Source organism: Poecilia latipinna, unplaced genomic scaffold (assembly GCF_001443285.1).
Source record: "Poecilia latipinna isolate Pla-1442-1.1 unplaced genomic scaffold, P_latipinna-1.0 Scaffold552, whole genome shotgun sequence".
Lineage (NCBI taxonomy): Eukaryota > Metazoa > Chordata > Actinopteri > Cyprinodontiformes > Poeciliidae > Poecilia > Poecilia latipinna.
This window is the reverse complement of record NW_015113168.1, coordinates 238,801-257,290: the sequence shown is the minus strand read 5'-3', so window position 1 is coordinate 257,290 and position 18,490 is coordinate 238,801. Positions and strand designations below refer to the sequence as shown.

Here is an 18,490-nt window from a genome sequence, read left to right as displayed (position 1 = left end):
GACAAAAGCAGAAAGTCAAGGCATTAAATTACAAAGGTCCATTTCTTTTAAATCATAATTGATTTATACAGCATCTTTATAACAACTAAAGGTAACATAGTTACTTGTTTGTGCTATAAATGACCCGGTGTGCTGGAAAACACATAATACTACCGCTTTAAAGTAAAACTGTGAAGATAAAAAATGAAATCAGTCCAAGGGTCCTATTAGTTATGGTTTCTGTGCCACATTAAATACAGTTAGTATTATTTCTTCTTAACAGGACCAGTTTTACAGGGACACTGGGCTCTGTTAAAGCCCTTCCCTTCCAGGGTTTACTCCACCTGACCGCTGGAGGGCGCCACCGGCCCCCGGACCTTTCCCCAGAGCCTGCAAGGATAAACGGACACAGAGACGGGATGGATGGAGGTTTTGCTCGGCCTCACTACTTGGGAAAAACGTCACTGTGCTGCCCTCCTCTGGCCACATTTGATTACTACAGCTCTAAGCGGTTAAATTAAACACTGAAACATAATAATTATATCAAAGTGCCCACATGAGATGTTGTACCCGGGCAGCCTGTAAGTCTCTGCTGGTACATTTTTATTACGAACAATTCTGCTTTCATATTAAAATGCCAATTTAAAAAATCTGGGAACTTATGAAAAATTAACAAAAAGGGAAAAAAAAAGACATTTGTTGTATAAATTCGAATCCGACGACTTTCATGTTTTTGCATTGAACATTATTACGTTGATTAACATGTACAGTCCATTTCCTACCTGTGTTAAACTAATTGTAACATTTTATCATTTCCCTCTGTTTTTGTCTTTCTTTCTTCCAGAGCACTCGACCCGATGAGGGGCCCCGGCCCTTTGTCTGGACGGTGAGGGGCCAGCTGCTCTGCTTTGGCTCTTGGTCCTGACTTCAGACCGCAGGAGGCGGAATATTCAGGCTGCCTTCTGTCCGCATTTACTTTCATGTTTGGACTTCTCACCCGTCGAACTGAACTCGAACAGCGCTTCATGTATTCGGCCAGCAGATGGCGCTGAAACACTGCTGCAGCCTTTAAAACTAACGGTTCGTATCCGTCTATCTTCTGCTCCAAAGCAATAAAAGGTCAGGCAGCCGACGGAGCTACAGGGCCATGCTAAGAAAAAAAAAAAAAAATTACGAGAATAAAGCCATAATATTCAGAGAAGTTGCACTAAAAGGATGCAAGCTTTAAAATTCTGTCTTGGACCGAGGACTTTTCTGATGGAATCTTCCAGCATGTCACATAAAAACACATTGAAACAGGTTTAAATGAAATCCTAACCAGAAATCTTTAATAAAAATCCCTAAATTCTGTTACAAATGGGAGTTTCTCTGTGAAACCAGAGCCAGTCCAAGCCAAAAACAAGTTAAGCTGTTGTTTAGAACTGCAGCAAATGCAGCTGCCGGACCAAATGAGTAACACAGGAAAAAAAAAAAGTATATATTTGCTGTTTATTTTATATTCAGGCAACCTTACAATCCAAAGAGCGCTTTCACCCTCCATACGGTGAAATAAAATTCACTAGAGCTACAAATGTTACATGACTTGTTGGCAAAAACATATCTACTATGACAATTTTGTTGTCATTTTTAAAGAACCACAGATTTATTTCTATTTTTCACAGACACATATAAAAAATTAAAAGATTAAAAAATCACACCAAAACACAGATCTATGCATCGACTGTTGTGGAAATTCATTGCAATTATTCCATGAAGAAAAGATTAATAATAAAACCCCACATTTGTTATTATATCTGTATCTAAAAACATTTGTTGGCTCCGGAGCCTCAGGTTGGAGACACTGAGTTAGTGGAAGTTGATCTTTATATGAGAAAAAAAGTCTTAGAATTTCAAAATATGTATATATTTTTTAAGATGTGTTCAATTTAATTCTGTTAATTAATTTCCCATGGGGATCAATGACGTATTTTTAATTGAATGGAATTTATCTATAATAGACAAATAATTATTACATTCAAAAATGTTTAATTGTCTTATAATTTTCTATTTGTGAGGCAGGCTGGTTGCTATTTATGTAAACATAGCAGCGGTTGAGGTGAACTTGGGGCCCCAATTTCGATTCCACTTCCGCCCTCAAACAATTTTGGACGGGCCCTGGTGCCAGACCAAGATTATAATTAGTGTCCGCCATCTGGCCAGTTCTTTGCGAACTTTGTGGAGGCGCCCCTGATCAAGAAGGAGAAAGGAGGAGGGAAATGCGAGGTGGGGAGAAAGGGATGGAGGAAAACAGATGATGAGCGAAAGGAGGAGGAGGAGCAGCGAGGAGGCAGGCACTCACAGGAGGAATCAGCGACAACAGCAGGACAATGGGCTGTCTCCGCTCCAGATCATAACGGACACCGGGTTTGCTCCAACTAACTGGATTACCAGGTATGACTTGCGGCGGAACGGGTCACCTTCCGGCTCGGTGTTTTTCTTTTCTTTTTTCTTTTTTTCGTCCCGCTTTTGAAATGTGCTGTTTGCCAGCGGCAGAAGGGGAGGGTGGAGGTGACGAAGGGGGGAAGCTGCAGGAAGGAAGCAGCGCAGTAGCTCAGCAGCAGACACCCAGCGGGGCCTGCTGACCGTCTGCCTCCGTCTCCCAAAGCAGCCGGTGACACCGAATTATTCGACCGCAGCTCTGGCTGGGCCTCCGCTGCTCGTGACCGAACCGGGCGGACCGAAAAATCACAGCGCGANCGCCNATCCGGNACGTGCCCCCGCCAAACTCCATTATGAAAATCAGCAATTTGACATTTTTAGCCTCCCCAGCAGAGATGGTTGTCACTGAGGATGTCAGACCTGATGTACATGAACCCGACATCGTCTCTTGATCCATTCGGCTCAAATGATAAGTATTAAAATGCTCGAATTAAAATCAAAATTGAACTATAAAATAAAAAAAATATATGTATTTTTCTATTTTTCAACACACATATTTAGCGATGTAACTGAAAGTAACAAATACATTATGCACAGTTGGGAAAATATACGTAGGTATACATATATATAAAGAAGTGCCTCTACAAACATCCTGACCAGCGGCAGCAGCAGCTTCCTCCCAGCCGCACCAGTCCAGGCCCGGGTGTCTCCTGCACAGATGCGGGGATTGTCGTGGGAATAGACGGACTCATTGTGTTTACTATAATGCGCCTTCTGTTGGACGCTGCGTGTTTGTGACGCACGCAGACGAGCAGCGATGGGGAGATGCTGTGCGGGCATCACTCAGGAGAAAAACACACAACACTGATGTGACCGGAGCTGCTGATGCAAGCAGACAGATGTGACCGGCCAGATGCACATGCGTGTGTTTCTCTCTCTGTGTGTGTGTGTGTGTGTGTGTGTGTGTGTGTGTGTGTGTGTGTGTGTGTTTGGGATGCTGCCAAATGTTTGATGAGGAGGACAGAAGAGATTAGGTGGGGAAAGATGAGGAAGATGATGTGTTGAAGCGACTTGCACCCGGTGCGCGTGGCATCTGCTGGAGGAGGCCGGGATCCTCTGATATCAGATGCTATAAGAGAGAGAATCTTATGCGCTGGAATCCATGGATTTAGATGACAGAAGTCGCTAGAGCAGAAAGAACTGATTAAAGGGAAGTGCTGGGACAGAAGCAGGGCTTTTACTGCAGCTTTTATGGCATGTAATAAACAGGTTTAAGCACATAATCAGAGCCAGCCCAAGGCATAAGGGAACTATGTAGCTGCTTCAGGCCTTCAACCCCAGTGTGGCACACTGCTCAGTCTGAAAAATAGCTAATAGCTGCTGTAAAAGTTGCTAACTGATATAATTGCCAAATTTGCATAATTACATCCACATGCATTCGCAATAGGTACTGCGGGATAAACGGATAATATCACAAAGAGGAAGTAAAAGCAGCCCGTGTCTTATTTGTATCAGAGCAACTAAAATAAATCTCAACCGCTATAGTTTTCCATCTTGCCCTTTGTTTTTTTTTGTTTTTTTGCAAAAGATTTTGTTGTGGTGATTTGATGTGATTCCAGTAAAAATCTTAAAAGTGAACATCCCCCCACACCCCCACCTGTTACTGAAAGAAAGCTCGTACTTGATTCCTTTCCCCACAAGTTAGCATTAGTTAAACTGTGCCGCCCTGTACATTGACGAAGCAGTTTTGAATTTAACCACTGAAATTGGTGCAGCGGTTTATAAAAATTCTATTTTAATGGATATTTAGGAAGATACATTATAAAAAATAGCTAAAGAAAACTAGTTAGTTAGATTCAAACCCGTTTATAAAATGTGCTCACTCAACTATGTAACTTCAAGGGATGTAACTTTACAGAGTTACATCCCGACCATATAATTTATCTAGTCTGGTTAGTATTTAACTTTATAGCATGTAAAAAAAAACAGCAACTATGAGTGGGTTGTGGTTAAGGGCATAAAACATCACTAGTAAACAAGCTGGCGTGTAAAACGTTTTCCTTGACAACCACAGCTAAGATGTGTGGTTCGTTGGCAGCTAGTGACTCATTGTTAAGAGGCTCAGCCTGCTATATGTTTGAGTTTAGCGTTAGCACTGTCGCTTAATTGGGTAAAGTTGGATCTAAACTTATATTCTTGCTCCAGCACAAGTACTTTTTCTACCATTCTTCTTGGATTTCTTAATTTTTACTGAGTTGATATATTAATTTGTAAAACAACCCATACATCATACAGATACCTTTTGGAGGATGTTGAATAGTATCCATTAAAACTGATTAAATTTTAATCAAACATATTAGTTTGTGTTAAGTTCAATCACTGCAACAAGAAAAAACATTTTATTTTGGTGTAGATTAAAACTTAAAGAGGCAAGGACAGATCACCGATATGATTTTATGTTTTTTTTATTAGGAATGACGATATCAACTTGGTAAAAGTCAAGAACTGTCATAAAGCTTGTGGCTAAGAAATAGTCTAGCAAAAGCGCTAAGGTCAAACTTGCTAGCAAGTTGTTTTATTCTTTGTGTGAAGATATAAAAATAAGAAAAGCATTTGTGAAGTAGTGAAATTTTAATCTACTCTAACAAGGTGACATGAAAACCTTTTACTTTCACCACTGAAGTTGTGCCGTCGATTGACAACAACAAGGTTAGTGTAGCTTAGGTTGGTAGCGAGTTAGCTATTCTGATTTGTTTTGTCTTATCCAGCAGAAACCTAAAGGCTTATTGGTTTATCGTAAAGTAATTATATAACAGTTTGCTTCTTAACAAAAATGTTTTGATCTTTTGATCCTGACTTATTTCATTAAGAAAGAATTTCATAAAGAACTTAGTAAAAGTTAGTTCGCTTAGCTTGCTAGCAAGTGACTGTCACTAAAGGAGTTAAATCTAGATCCAATCTTAAATTCTTGCTGCAACAAGTCAACTTTCTCAACCACAAGTCTCAACCAGACAAACTTTTATTAGCATTTTAGGTAACACTTTATTTGAAGGGGGGTGAATAAGACTGACATGACACTGACATAAACATGAATCAGTCTTCATGAATATTTATGACTGTTGTCATAAAGCGTCATTCGGTAAATTATGACACTTTTAATACAAAGTTGACATTATTCAAAATGTCTTTGTTATGACAACTTGACATTAACCAAGAAATAATTACTGTTTAAACTTTACCTTTAATAACATAAAGTTGGTTAATGTCAAGTGGTCATAACAAAGACATTTTGAATAAATATTCAAGAAGGCTTATTCATGTTCATGACAGATGTTATGTCATGTTTATGACAGTGTCATGTCAGTCTTATTCAACCCCCTTCAAATAAAGTGTTACCGGGTTTTATAATTATATTCATATGTAGTCATAACACAACACATATAAACATGTCATCCTTACTGTTCTCTGAGACTGAATAGCTAACTTGCTAGCAAGCTAAACTTCTTAACCTTGAGGCAGCTATTGACAATGAATGACACGTATGTCCGTTTGACTTAACCAATATTTTTAGTTAGGTTGTTATCAAAATGTTTAGGTGGGATTTGTTACCAAAATGAAGCTGCTGGTGTTTTGAGAATGTTCCCATTATTGAGCATTTACAAATTAATGTGTGTGAGTAAAAAATATATTTTAACAACTAAAATGAAACACCTGGGGTTGCACAGAGACACAGTCGGTTGGCCTGTTTCCATGTAGCAAGGAGGTTCTTCAGACTGAAGGAAGTCTACAGGTTCTAATAGAATTCCGTTTAGAGCCGCATCAATCCTTGGACGGGTTCTACACGTTCTGCTACCCCCAACTGGGGCCTAGACATACATTTCTGCTAGCTGCCTCTCACCAAACAGCAAAAGTCTCCATCTTTAAACAGGAAGAAAAACAAAGACGCAATTAGGAGTGATCATCCAGGCTGAATAGCAGGAAACAGCTCCAAACCACAGGAGATTAGGAACCCAGCAGGAGGCAGATGGAGTTGTTCTTGGGAGAGCACTGCGGCTGTAGTTTGTTGTTTCTTCCTCACCAATGAAGAAGAGATGCACCAAAGTCACGCAGAGGTGGGGTTACTGGATTCAGCTTTTGTTCTCCCGTGTTTTTCACCTAAAACAGGAGCCACCAGCTTCATGGTAACAATAACAGGAAAGAGGCGAGGAGCCGCGGAGCAGCCGTTTGCTTTTCTTTGTGTGTTTTTCTATGTATATGTGTATGTGTGTGTGTGTGTGTGTGTGTGTGTGTGTGTGTGTTTTCCTCTAGGCCTCTGTAAAGATTGTTTGCATCATATTTGCTCCACATGATCAGTGTGCAAGAATCCATTATTTGGCCAAAAAAAGTGTCACAAGACTGCAGTTGCAGTGTGTATGTGTGTCAGCAGTGCCATCAGGAGCTGCTGTGGGACCACAGTAGCGTAAACACTCCTTGCTATTCCCCAGACCGCCTTTAAGCACTGTTTACAATGAGCTGGCATACAAACATGCTTGGCCTTATTTATTGTTCTGCAATTTATCTGTAGATACACCTGTATGAGTTTGATTGCAGTAAATACAACTACAGACTGAGCAGTAACAGATGATAACCTTGAAAAAGATGCTAGAAAAGCACAGTTCAGGGTGTTATAAGCCTGGCGGGCCATCAGGCTTTACTTGCCCACCCCAACAGGCTAAGTTCTGTTTGTTTATTTCAAATTGTTTGTTTTTTTTTATACACCAGTAACAAAGACAGTAAAAACGGATAAAGCTAGGTTTATAGTTGACGCATTGAACTGGATGCGAAGGTTTGCGCACCAATTGTGCCGTCCCTGCATTTGTCCATTGGCCTCACACACTGTTATTTCCAAATTATGATGCCTGATGGTGCAGCTTTGAAATTTTGTCGTTTACAAATAAAAAGATTTTACACAAAACATTGTGCTGGTGGACTGCCCTCGCACCCCTACCACTGGTCTTAGCAGGTTTTCTGGGGTAAACCCTGCAATTTATGAGTTAGCGAGGCTATCTGCTCAGGTAGCTATTTTCATTACAGTCTCTTCATCCACATTAAAAGTCAAATCATTAATTGCTTGGCATACCTCAGCATCACCCACCTGTAAGTAGAAAATTGTGTTTGATCAAGACATCAAAATGTCACACAGCCTTTCTCAAGATATCTAGTTTCAGCAAGTCCAATTAAAGACTTTTTAAGGTCTTTTTCATGCCACGTTGAATTAATTTTAAGATAGAAAAAAATGTAAATATAGGGGAGGTTGAGGGATCTTGATAATGAGGCACTGAAAACGCTAAATCTTTGTGGCTCTTGGAGGTGGTGCTATGCTTTTCACGCTACATATAACCCCTGTAGTGCCAAGCTTAAAAGTTCTCTTTGCGCAAAATGCACTTAGCCTTGTATGGGTTAGCAACAGAAGTTAAAAAAGCTATGTAGCTAGGTACCAAGAGGATATTAGCAAATAATTGTCTGTAGCTCCAACTGCCTTGAGGCACAGAACACAGTGAATATGTCTGGGCATGACTCAAACTTTTGCCTGAAAGGAAAGTTCCATAAGAAAAAAATGTACATGTATGAAATCACACAAGATAAAATAGTCCAGTCACAACAAAATGTAAGACCTGTGGTTAACATATTTACATATCAACTTACTTTTTAAAACTGATTTAAACTGATTAAGGCCTTAATTTTAGATAGATGAATTTAAGACTTTTTATGGATGTTTTTGTTTTTTTCAGTAGTGTGATGAAACATGACCCAAATACAGTCTGTATTGGTGACATCATCACCACCATTTCCACTCCATTGATTGAGAACCTGCAAGACCAGTTCAGTTTTTTGGACAGCTCTCAGACAGTGCCTCTGTGGCACTGTTCCTGTTAAGTATGTCAAATTTAGAGCAAATTTATGTTATATGTCCAGTGTAGACTCACTGGTGGTATGAATCCTCACACCTCAGCTGTGATTTTTCACACAAATCCCACAGACACGTCTGAAAAAAATGAGATTCATCCTTTTAACTATTAAAAAGGTCATCGGAGTCTCCAGAATATACATTTTGTGAAAGGATTATCACAATGACAAGCAGCCATGTATTTGTCTGACGGATTACCTTTTGAATCATTTAGTCCACATTCATTATGTGATTCTTACCTTCTGTGAATATATCAGTTTGACACAATTTCTGCTAAAACTATAAACAAAATTACAGGACATAATTTCATTGCTGTTCTCTACAACAGAAATGTCTACTGCAGCTAAAAGTAAAAAGAAATTGATGACTGCATTCATAATAATGTTCTCTATTGTTATAAAAGACATAGGTTAAGCAGTCAGACTATCTGCTCAGTCAGCTTTCAGGCAGTTATTATGTAGATATTACGCCACTGGTTTCTGACCAACTGCCATCTGAATACAGCATTAACATTTTAAGAGTGATGACTGGTGCATCTTAGTTTCCACATCATGACCGTCCGTTTTTTATGCAATCCAAAATATTTCTGAACAGCCAACTTTGCATTTTTTGTATCTATACATAATCCGCAAAAAATTATCATGTTTTCTCTTCTAGCCATAAATACGGTATGACGTAAAATCTTAACGGTTTTGAAGACGTAACTTTCAAAAACCTTGATTAACATCTCATGCATCATACAAGCACAAGAATCCAAGCCGATTGTCTCCGTCACTCAGAAATGGTGTACAGAACAGACAGGGGCAGCTGTAATTGTGCCATGTTTAGAGGACCCTCTGTTTTGTTCTTTATAGATGTTTTTATTATTTCTGTTTATGTTTTATGAAAAATGACAATGTAAAGCATTGTGTTTTGTCATTAGAAATATTCTAACAAAATAAATAGGGGTTGGTCTTTTTGCCGCTTTTGCCATTTTATACCCTTGTGGTTTTGGTCATTGTGTTGATCTTCATAAAAAAAACAACAACAAAAAAACGTTTTATACAATAAATGGCTTGAAGTTATTTTCTATAACCAACTCATCATCTGTTGTTGTGTTTCTATGGATCTATTCCCTAGCCTTATATTCTCAGCTTTTCAGACGTCATTTTCTGAAAGAGTCGACTGGCCCAAACTGGGATCAGAACCAAAATAGATGAATGAAGTGTAAATCTTCAGATAACAGAAAATAAGTGAAATTATTTGAGAAATTTGAGCGTTTCTATAAAGCTTGATCTGCATTATGTACTAAAATTTCTGACAATGAAGTGATTGCGAGGGCATAACTTAGGGCTGGAGGATATGGCTGAAAAACAAATCATGATATAAGAATCTGCATTGGCCGATATCAATAATTACTGATTCATTTTTGTTTTCAATATCTGAAATACTCTCAAACTGGTGGCGTGACCTTTATTCTGTTATCGACAGTTTTTGCTCCAGCAGCTATGAGGCACAAAACTTTAAATTAAACTGCTGCTGCGCAAGTTACTCAATAGGTTGTTGCTAGGTAACCACAAATTACTCAACTAGTTGTTGCTAGGTAACCATGAGTTACTCAACTAGTTGTTGCTAGGTAACCACGAGTTACTCAACTAGTTGTTGCACTTACGTAAAAAGTGAGTCAGTGAGTTTAGCTGATGCCATCAACCGTGAGGTTGAGCAGCTAAAGACTTTCCTATGCCTACATTCCCCAGAATGCTGCGCGGATCTGGATCAGAGTAATACATTTGATCCAGAGATCTGGATCAGATGTATTATTTATTGATACCGACCACGTTGCTATCGCAATGTATATTCTTATTGATTTATTGTCCAGCCCAAGTATAACTTCCTGGGTACAATGTTGGTTTATGAGTAGGAAATAAAATATAGAGGGGACAAAATGGCAAAGTATAGATACCAACCAGCAAAGGGGCAAACTGACCCACAGCAAAATTACCTGACACATATCAACAGCTGTCATTGCTCTGTTTACAGGAGGCGAATGTAAAGCAGCACCAGGATGTGGCCCCCTTTATCCCTGTTAATCTGCCGTTCACCCAGGGGCTTTTGACTTACCAAAAATGATGAAGACTGAACCCCCATCGGCCACAGGGGGGAACGGGGCCTCTGGTGGGAACAACGGCGGTTCCAACCTGCGGAGTCCCTCGCCTCACCGCAATGCCTACGAGGCGGGGCTGGCGGCTCTGAAGAAGGCCACTGACCACCTCAACAATGCCGCCAACGGAGCTCCCAACCCCGGCTCCAAACCTCCCCTTCTCCCCCGCCCGACTGGAAGGGGCAAGCGGTACGGGTCCAACGTCCACCGCATCAAGAACATGTTCATGCAGATGCAGTCTCCAGGTGATGAAGAGGATGGTGCCAAAATGTTAGGTAAGCAGGCTCCTTCAGGGGCACATCCTGATTAGGTTGTTTTAAACTATTTGTTTAGTTAATCATTTGTCATTTGTAGGTAAGGAAGAGGCACTGAAATTATCGATTCCAAGGGCCTCAAGTCTCAATGAGAATGTCAACCACAGCGCCTTGCTGAAACTTGGAGATTCAGTCTCAGAGAGAGTCAACAGGTTTGACTCTAAAACAGGATCAGAAGGTGGAAACTCATCTTTTGGTCTGTCCAAGCTCCAGGAGACCAGGCGAATCTTTGAACAACGAACTCTACAGGTAAGTTCCTCAATATGTCGACTTCCTCTAATCCGCTTGCCCTAAGGTTTGATACTGATTGGTGTTTCTTTGTCAGGAGAAGCAAGCCGCTACCAACCGCATCTTGCTGAAAAAGGAGCGTGCTTCGGGCTTTCAGGACAGCCGTCTAGACGTTGTGGCCCGCTTTAACGGGTCAACAGAAGCTCTGGACCGACTGGACGATCCTCCAGCACCCAGTCCTGCTACCCTTCCGTCTGCTGCGGCTTCGGTTGGCCCGAGTGAGGCGGTCAGCCCCACTGTGAGCCAGCTCAGCGCGGCGTTTGAAAAGGGCGACGTGCAAAACAACCTCTACCTCCCCCAGCGTCGGTCAGCCCCTGCCTTAGCGCCAAAACCCAAACCTCCAGCTAAAGGAGATGCAGCTGAAAAAAAGGTAAAAAGTGTTGAACACTTGCATAAAAAACCCCCCATTTGAATTAACTGAGTTAAAACAGATCTTTCTTGCATTCAAAGGCACATTCTGTTGGTAAGGAGGCCAAAAAGGAGATAACAGCAGAAACAACAAACACCACAGCAGCTGTGCCACCGGAAGCAGCAGGTTCTGTACAAAGGAGCGCTGCAGGACAGGCTACATGCCAAGAAAACGATGGGTTTGGACTGTCATTAGACCACTACTTAAACTCATCAACGCCTTCGATTACAGTGACTGTAACGTCAGCCTCATTTGAGGCAAAATCTGAGTCCCAGGTGGAAGGAAGCGAAGAAACGGATTCAACTATGGTGGAGTCCCAGGCCAAAGAAAAGGACGTGTCCAATGAGGGAACCGGAGGAACGTTGGTGCAGGCTGAGGTTCATGCTTCACTAGAAAATCGGGAGAAAGAACCTCCGCCTTCCTCCGGCGAGAGAGAAGACTCTGAATGGAGGGAAGCAGAAGAGGACGAGAACGACGAGGACGGCTCGCGCAGGGAGGATTACTCGGAAGGAGATCTCATAGAAATCAGTGCTTACAGCGGAATCGGCGAGGAGGATTCAGGGGGAAGCCAGCTGGATGACGAGGATGACGAAGAAGACGAGGAGGCATATCAGCCGGAGAGCAGTTGCTCCGAGATGCCCGGTCTCCCCGAAGAAGAGGAGGCCCCGCCGCCCAGCAGAAAGATTCGCTTCAGCACAGACCCAATCAAGGTCAGTCGGTGTTTGCTGGCTTACGGTCCTCCAGTCTCTACCTTACAGGTCATTAAAAAGTACATTTTACACGTTAGAAGACTCTGAAATTTGGGTAAACAGGTCAGGGAGAATGTTGCAGAACAGAAACAGTACGGCTCAACTTCAAACCTTGTGGACAGGAAAGCTGTTTAAAGTTTATGGAAAGATGGATGGAGCAAGAAAAGGCGTTGGAGGCTGCAGCAGACTTTAGACAGGGGTGAGGTCAGAACGGATCAAAATATTATCTGTTAGAATGTCCCAGTCAAAGTCCAGGCCAGTCTGTCGGAAGCCTTAAAAATTGATGCTCACAAATGCTCTCCAGTTTGAAAAAGCAGCAAATCTTTGAGTCTGTAGTTGTCCAAAGTTGACAGAGACATAACGCAACTGACTTGCACATGTAATAGTAGTAAAGGGGGGTTCGGAAATGTACTCTCGAAAAATATGATCAACTAATCATCAGAATTAAGTGAATAATTCTGATGATTAATCAATTCATTGGATAAACTAAATTTGTACATTATGCAGATTTTTCATTAATCCATCTCAGCTTATACAATATTTAAAAAATATAAATAAACACATTATTCAGCTCTTTTTAAAAAAATAATGCCTAAAATGCAATAACATAGCATTCCTTAATGAATGTTTGCTCACAAGCAAACATTAATTTTGAAAATGAGCAAAATTAATGCTCATTTCAAAAATTAATGAACTGAACAACTTGAAAAATAGTGCAAGTATTGCCAAGAGCAAAACCTAGCAGCATGACTTGGGTTTGTGAAGTCTTACTGGATCAATGCTTAAAGTGTCTAGTTTCTACTGAAAATATCTTATCCCTTGAAATAAGACAAAACAAGTAACTTTCCAGCAAGATGTAGCAGCTTGTTTTAAGTCAGTAATCCCACAACACTGAGGAAAGAAATACTAGTTATACGTGAAAAAATCTGCCAGTAGAACAAAACGTTTTCCTGTGGGAAGTTAGTTATAAGTTGGTTTTATTTCAAGTAACTAAGATATTGTTGCACTAGAAACTAGACCAAAATACTTGATACGATTTTGCATGTGTGCAGGTCAAGCTTGCTGAAGTCTTGTCTAAAAGAACATGTCATTGTCATTTTTCATGACAATGACATGTCATGAAACCACAAGGTTAACGCCACGAGGCTTGAACTTATTAAAAGTGGCTCCATGAAGCCGTTCTGTTATCCTTTGACATTTCTGCACAATAAAATTATTGAGCCACAGTGAGACGGAAAAAAAAATCACCCACATCTCTGTCCCATATATGTATGACATTAAAGATAGTCCTGGCACTTGTTTGCATCCAGTTAGAGCCATGATCTGAATGAACTAAGATGTCCTTTGGAAAGATGAGAGCAGAATTATTATGTTATATTTGATCAAAGTACACAGCTTCACGTTTGGAAAAACCAAACGAAGCATATTGGCACAAACACAATGCATGGTGGTGGAGGACTCATGCTGTGGGCTCATTTTGAAGCCCTTGCCGTCATTGAGTTGACCACGAATTTCCTGTATGTCAAGACCATGTCTGAAAGTTAAAGCTCGGCCCAAACTGGGTCACTCAGTGGGACGGTAGAGCAGGATGACTGAAGAAGAAAAACCCAGACTCTTCAGACTCAACGGAAAAACTGTGTAGAAATAAATGTTGTGAAACTGAACGTTGCTTAGAAAAGAAGAAATACGAAGGTCTTGTAGCATAACAGAGACGATGACTGCCTCACATTAGTGACTCAGGAGGTGTTTCTGCAGGCTGCTGAGTCATGCTTATTTTTTTATTTGTGCTTCTTCTCAGTTTAATAAACAAAATAAACACAATATTCTCTTGTTTTATGCACTTCAGGTTAGAGTTGCATCAATTCAGAGTCAGGTAACAACTTTTCTACAAGAAATACATGTTCTAAAGCAAACCAGAAGAACCTGGAGGCATTTATTTTTCACCACATTGTTTCCTGCTAACTGGAGTTGATGCTTGGGCTTCATGTACATGAATGTGAGCTTTGATGTGTGTTGCCAGTCAGCTGGCTGAACACTTCCTCTACTCTTTTAAGAGGAACAAGTTTACCGGTCCAAACTTTAGATTTTTTTTAAAGCTTTTTTTGTTGTTGTTGTTCCAACTCTACTCTTCTTGTTTCTACCAGGACTGCAGCAGTGAGCTAGCTTGCGACTGAGCGTTGTGAAACATGTCTCTGCTCGCACAGATAGTCATAATATTACCAGCATACTTCCTCTGTTATACGGAGCATTTAGCGGCTTGTCAGAGTGAGAGATTAGAAAGTGTTTCAGTTGAATATAACTTGAGAACATGGGAGGCTAAATAACGTGCATTGATTAGGAGGATCAGATTTAGCTTAGCTTGCTGTTTTAAGATGATGGTTGTAGAAATTGTTCATGTCAAGAGGGATTTTCTTTTTCATTTTCTTGACCAAATGTTTAGCCGCTCATCTGTGTTGTTGCCTCGGGCAGCTTAAGGTAAAGAAATGGCCTGAAGCGGCGGCGTTAGCTGCTGCAGTTTAAAGGTTCAAACCACTACATTCGTATCAAACACAAATCTCTGATTTTTATTTCTTACAGAGGACAGAAAAAGCCTCACATTTGTTTGCATGTACTCTTCAATAAAAGTGTGCAGTGGAGGGGGGAAAAAACTGTTTTCTAGATTTTTATGTTGATACCATCATAGCTGATAAAGGTTTGAGCTTCTTACAAAACATTTTGAGTCATAATGATTCTTCAGCTTTTACGTTCTACAGTGAACCAAATAATAGGCTTGAAATCTTGACCTGCCTTTTCATGTTTTCATATATGTTGGACTTTACTTTTGTTTGGTGATTCAGCTGCATATAATAATTTTTTAATTATTATATAATTAAAGGAAATTGACATGGATACAATACCATTACAAAGGCCCAGGCAATGAGATCAGAGCATGTAATAGTTGTATGTGTTAACAGTTAAATGTCTTTCACTGCTGTTTGGGGGTATTGATCTGATACCAAGTAAACAAAGGGTCAGTATTAGGTTAGGGAGGCCTGTCGTAATAACTAATAAATTAATTAATTGCATGATAAATTAAAATGAACTCCTTAATTTCTATTTGCATGATTGTTTTTCTCATGTCTGGATGACAAAAACCTTCAGTCTGGTTGGTCTCAACTAGTTTACAGAGACTTCAGTATCCACTTTATTTGTTTTGTTTATTTATGTTGGATATTTAAGATGTCTTCCAGTTCCAGTGTTAAATGTTCATTGGAATTTAAAGGTCATTAATTAATTATTATTACCATCATATTAGTTGAAGATGGTCTCAGAACACTCTTATCATTTATTGCAATAACTGCTATTGTGACAGGCCTAATCGCTTTTATTTAAGTTTGATATATCATCAAACTTCTGACGTTTAGGTGTTTGTGTGGTTGAATAAAAAAAGCAACCCACAACTTTCAAGTTTTAATTTGTAAAGATTTTGAAAATCGTGCACAATTCCCCTAACCTCACATTTCTGCACAACTTTACTTTCACTTGAAATCCCACCAGGAAAGTACATTGAAGTTTGTGGCTGTCGTGTTAAAAAAAATGCAAAAATGTTGTATAAATACTTTTGCCAGGTACCTTAAGCCAGATTTTTATGGCTAAACCAGATGTGTGTGGAAGAACTAGCGCAGATGGAGAAACCCCTTCTTGAGGTTTGCAGCCACAGCCAGAGAAATATTCTCCTTCCAGAGAGACCCAGGAGATTCACAGCCTGGGCTTGTTCGCTGTAATTACGTCTCAAAGCTGGTTGTTAATTGCAGTTCTGATAATATGTGTTGAGAGCTCAAATCTCTCCTCCCACTCCCTCCGCCCCCGGAGAGCTTTGCAAGACTGCAGCCTTCTTCAGCTGAACATCCTGTTGTAAAATTTCCGCTATATCTGTAACGTCATGTGACTACAATACTTTTCAGGAGACTCAGCAGACTTTGCACTGTCACACACAAACTCAGCAGCCAGTGGAAGGTCGTGACAGGCTGAGGAACGGCCGTCAGTTCCCCCGCCCTGACATTCTTCATCTCACCTAAATTCAGACGCACTGAATGTGTTTGCACTCGGATGTACACAGGACTACCTCTGTGAGCGTGTCGGAGGCAGCTGGAATGTGGTCGAATTTGTTTGTTTTCCTTGGAAAAAAGAAGGGCAACACGTACACGCTCACACACACACACACATACGCACACACTTGCGTTCAGCTCAACCAAGGGAAGCCGATAGATAAGAATCACAGAATGTAGCTTTGTTTGGATGAAAACCCACCTGGTGTGTGCTTTTAACGGAGCTGATAAGCTAACGTTTCTGATTCCTGCTGGTCTGCTCGGTGTAGAAAGAAGCACAAACTGTTAAGAAGAAAAATGTTTGCAATAAAAAGGCATGTTCTGTGTTGCTCCGCTACATTGATTCTGATGTTATTTTATGTGTAGATAAAACAACATTTTAAATTTAAGTACTTTAAAAAGTCTTACATTTATGTCAACGTGTAAGTTGGTCTTAAATCTTGTTAGCAGGATTATTTAATCTTGTACAGTTTATATAGTTTGTTTTTCTCCTGAAATTTTCTGTCAGACAAACGTTTAAGTCACGTACAGATAGATATCTCCTTTGCATTTTCTGACTCGAGGCGGTGGGAGCTACGGCTAACTAGCTGCTAACATCCCCTTGTCAGCTAGCTTTTTGTGTGTAACTTTATCGCTGGTTTGCTTGATGACGTTCATCTTTTCCACTGGCTCACTTCCGTTTCCAACCCATACGATGCTACATTCACTCTGTGCAAGAAATCTTGCCATTACTATTATTTAAAAGCTCACATTTTCTTTTGAACATTTCTGTTGTAGTATAGGTCTTAAATTTAATTCAGAATGGTCTTAAACAGTCTTAAACTATATGGCTTCTGTATTCCAGTAAAAACTGGGAGGAAAAAGTGATCAAATATTCAATTCAGCTTTAGAACCGCAAACCTGAAGTTCTTAATCGATCCAAGACTAACTATCAAATTTTATCCTTTCCCTTTTTAATTTAATGGATCTGGCTTCAGCTGTGCCCAGAGAGCTGCCCTCTGTCTTGGTGCCATGTTCCTTTAACAAAAGCAAATTATAACCCAGAGGACTGGCAGTGCCTGAACACTTGCCTCCACCAAATATGACTCACTCCTAATTTTCTTGTAAATCATCCGTCAAACCTTCCTGCATCGGCGTTCACGTGAAAGGGGACGTACGTTGCAAACTAGCTGAGGCTATAAATGTAAGACAGATGGAAGGAAAGGAAGAAAAAAACTAATTAATTGAAGCACAAGAAAATAATAATACAACTCCACATTCGTCCACATTTGGAGGCTGTGTGATCTGAAATGGACAGAGCCTTTAACAAGATGCTGGCTGTGGAAACTGGCTGAAAAGAATAGAACCTTCAAGGAGGTCGTTTTGTCAGCGAATGTTAGAAAACACTAAAAATGCCAAAAAGCTTGTATCGTCTGAATAAGACTTAGAATTAGCTCCTTTTGACATATGTTATGGCTGAGGACCCAAATGCAGAGAACTCAGCAGTATCAACATAGTGGGAAAAGAGATTTAACAAAGAACTTTGAAACTAAACACAGAGAAGATGCAACCAGGGACATGGTGAGTCTAATTAATGGAACCTGGATGAAACACTAAAACCTCACAGCGTTACCTGATGTAGGTTCCTTCCACAGTACTGGACTGACAGTAGATTCTAAAAGTGTAAGTTATTAAAACAGGTCACATGTATGGAGGCAACAGTTTAAACGTGTACATTCCAGCCTCTTACGTTGTGATCTGGATTTCGTTTGCCGTGCCGGTTTGGTTTCCCACGCTCCTGTGTCACAACACAGCCAGCTGCAGTAACTCGACATGTACAAAAACACAGCACAGCGTTTTACTGAAGACCCTCCGGACTCATGTGGCCTTCATCATGCAGTCAAATAACATGGGAGTCCAGGATCACTACACAGACAAAAACCAGGAATGTTGAAGCATTTCCTCATGGGAGAAAACATTCTACATGTTGGTGGGATTTGTTGTTTTTGTTTTGTTTTATTTTTGTCTACCATTGACATGGAAATTCAACATATGTCCATGAAATGGGAATAAGAGCAATAGTTTACCTATTTCAACATTTTAACACAAAAAGGAGAAGCTGAAAGTTCTTAAGAGTTGATGTTAGTTGAACTAGTGAGTTCTGCTGAATTCAACAAAC

General features: G+C 40.3%; 1 protein-coding gene across 2 annotated transcripts in view; it reads left to right on the top strand.

The window, feature by feature from the left end:
* The first annotated feature begins 2,181 nt into the window (after positions 1-2,181).
* Positions 2,182-18,490, top strand: part of LOC106952978 (neurabin-2-like) — a 29,349-nt gene continuing 13,040 nt past the window's right edge. The window contains exons 1-5 of one of the 2 annotated variants that reach the window (XM_015041455.1): positions 2,182-2,409; positions 10,364-10,759; positions 10,839-11,047; positions 11,124-11,456; positions 11,537-12,205. In XM_015041455.1, coding sequence (XP_014896941.1) covers positions 10,450-10,759; positions 10,839-11,047; positions 11,124-11,456; positions 11,537-12,205 — 1,521 coding nt within the window. In that variant the 5' untranslated portion in view covers positions 2,182-2,409; positions 10,364-10,449. The remainder of the gene's footprint in view (positions 2,410-10,363; positions 10,760-10,838; positions 11,048-11,123; positions 11,457-11,536; positions 12,206-18,490) is intronic. The other variant, XM_015041453.1, reaches the window with a different exon arrangement.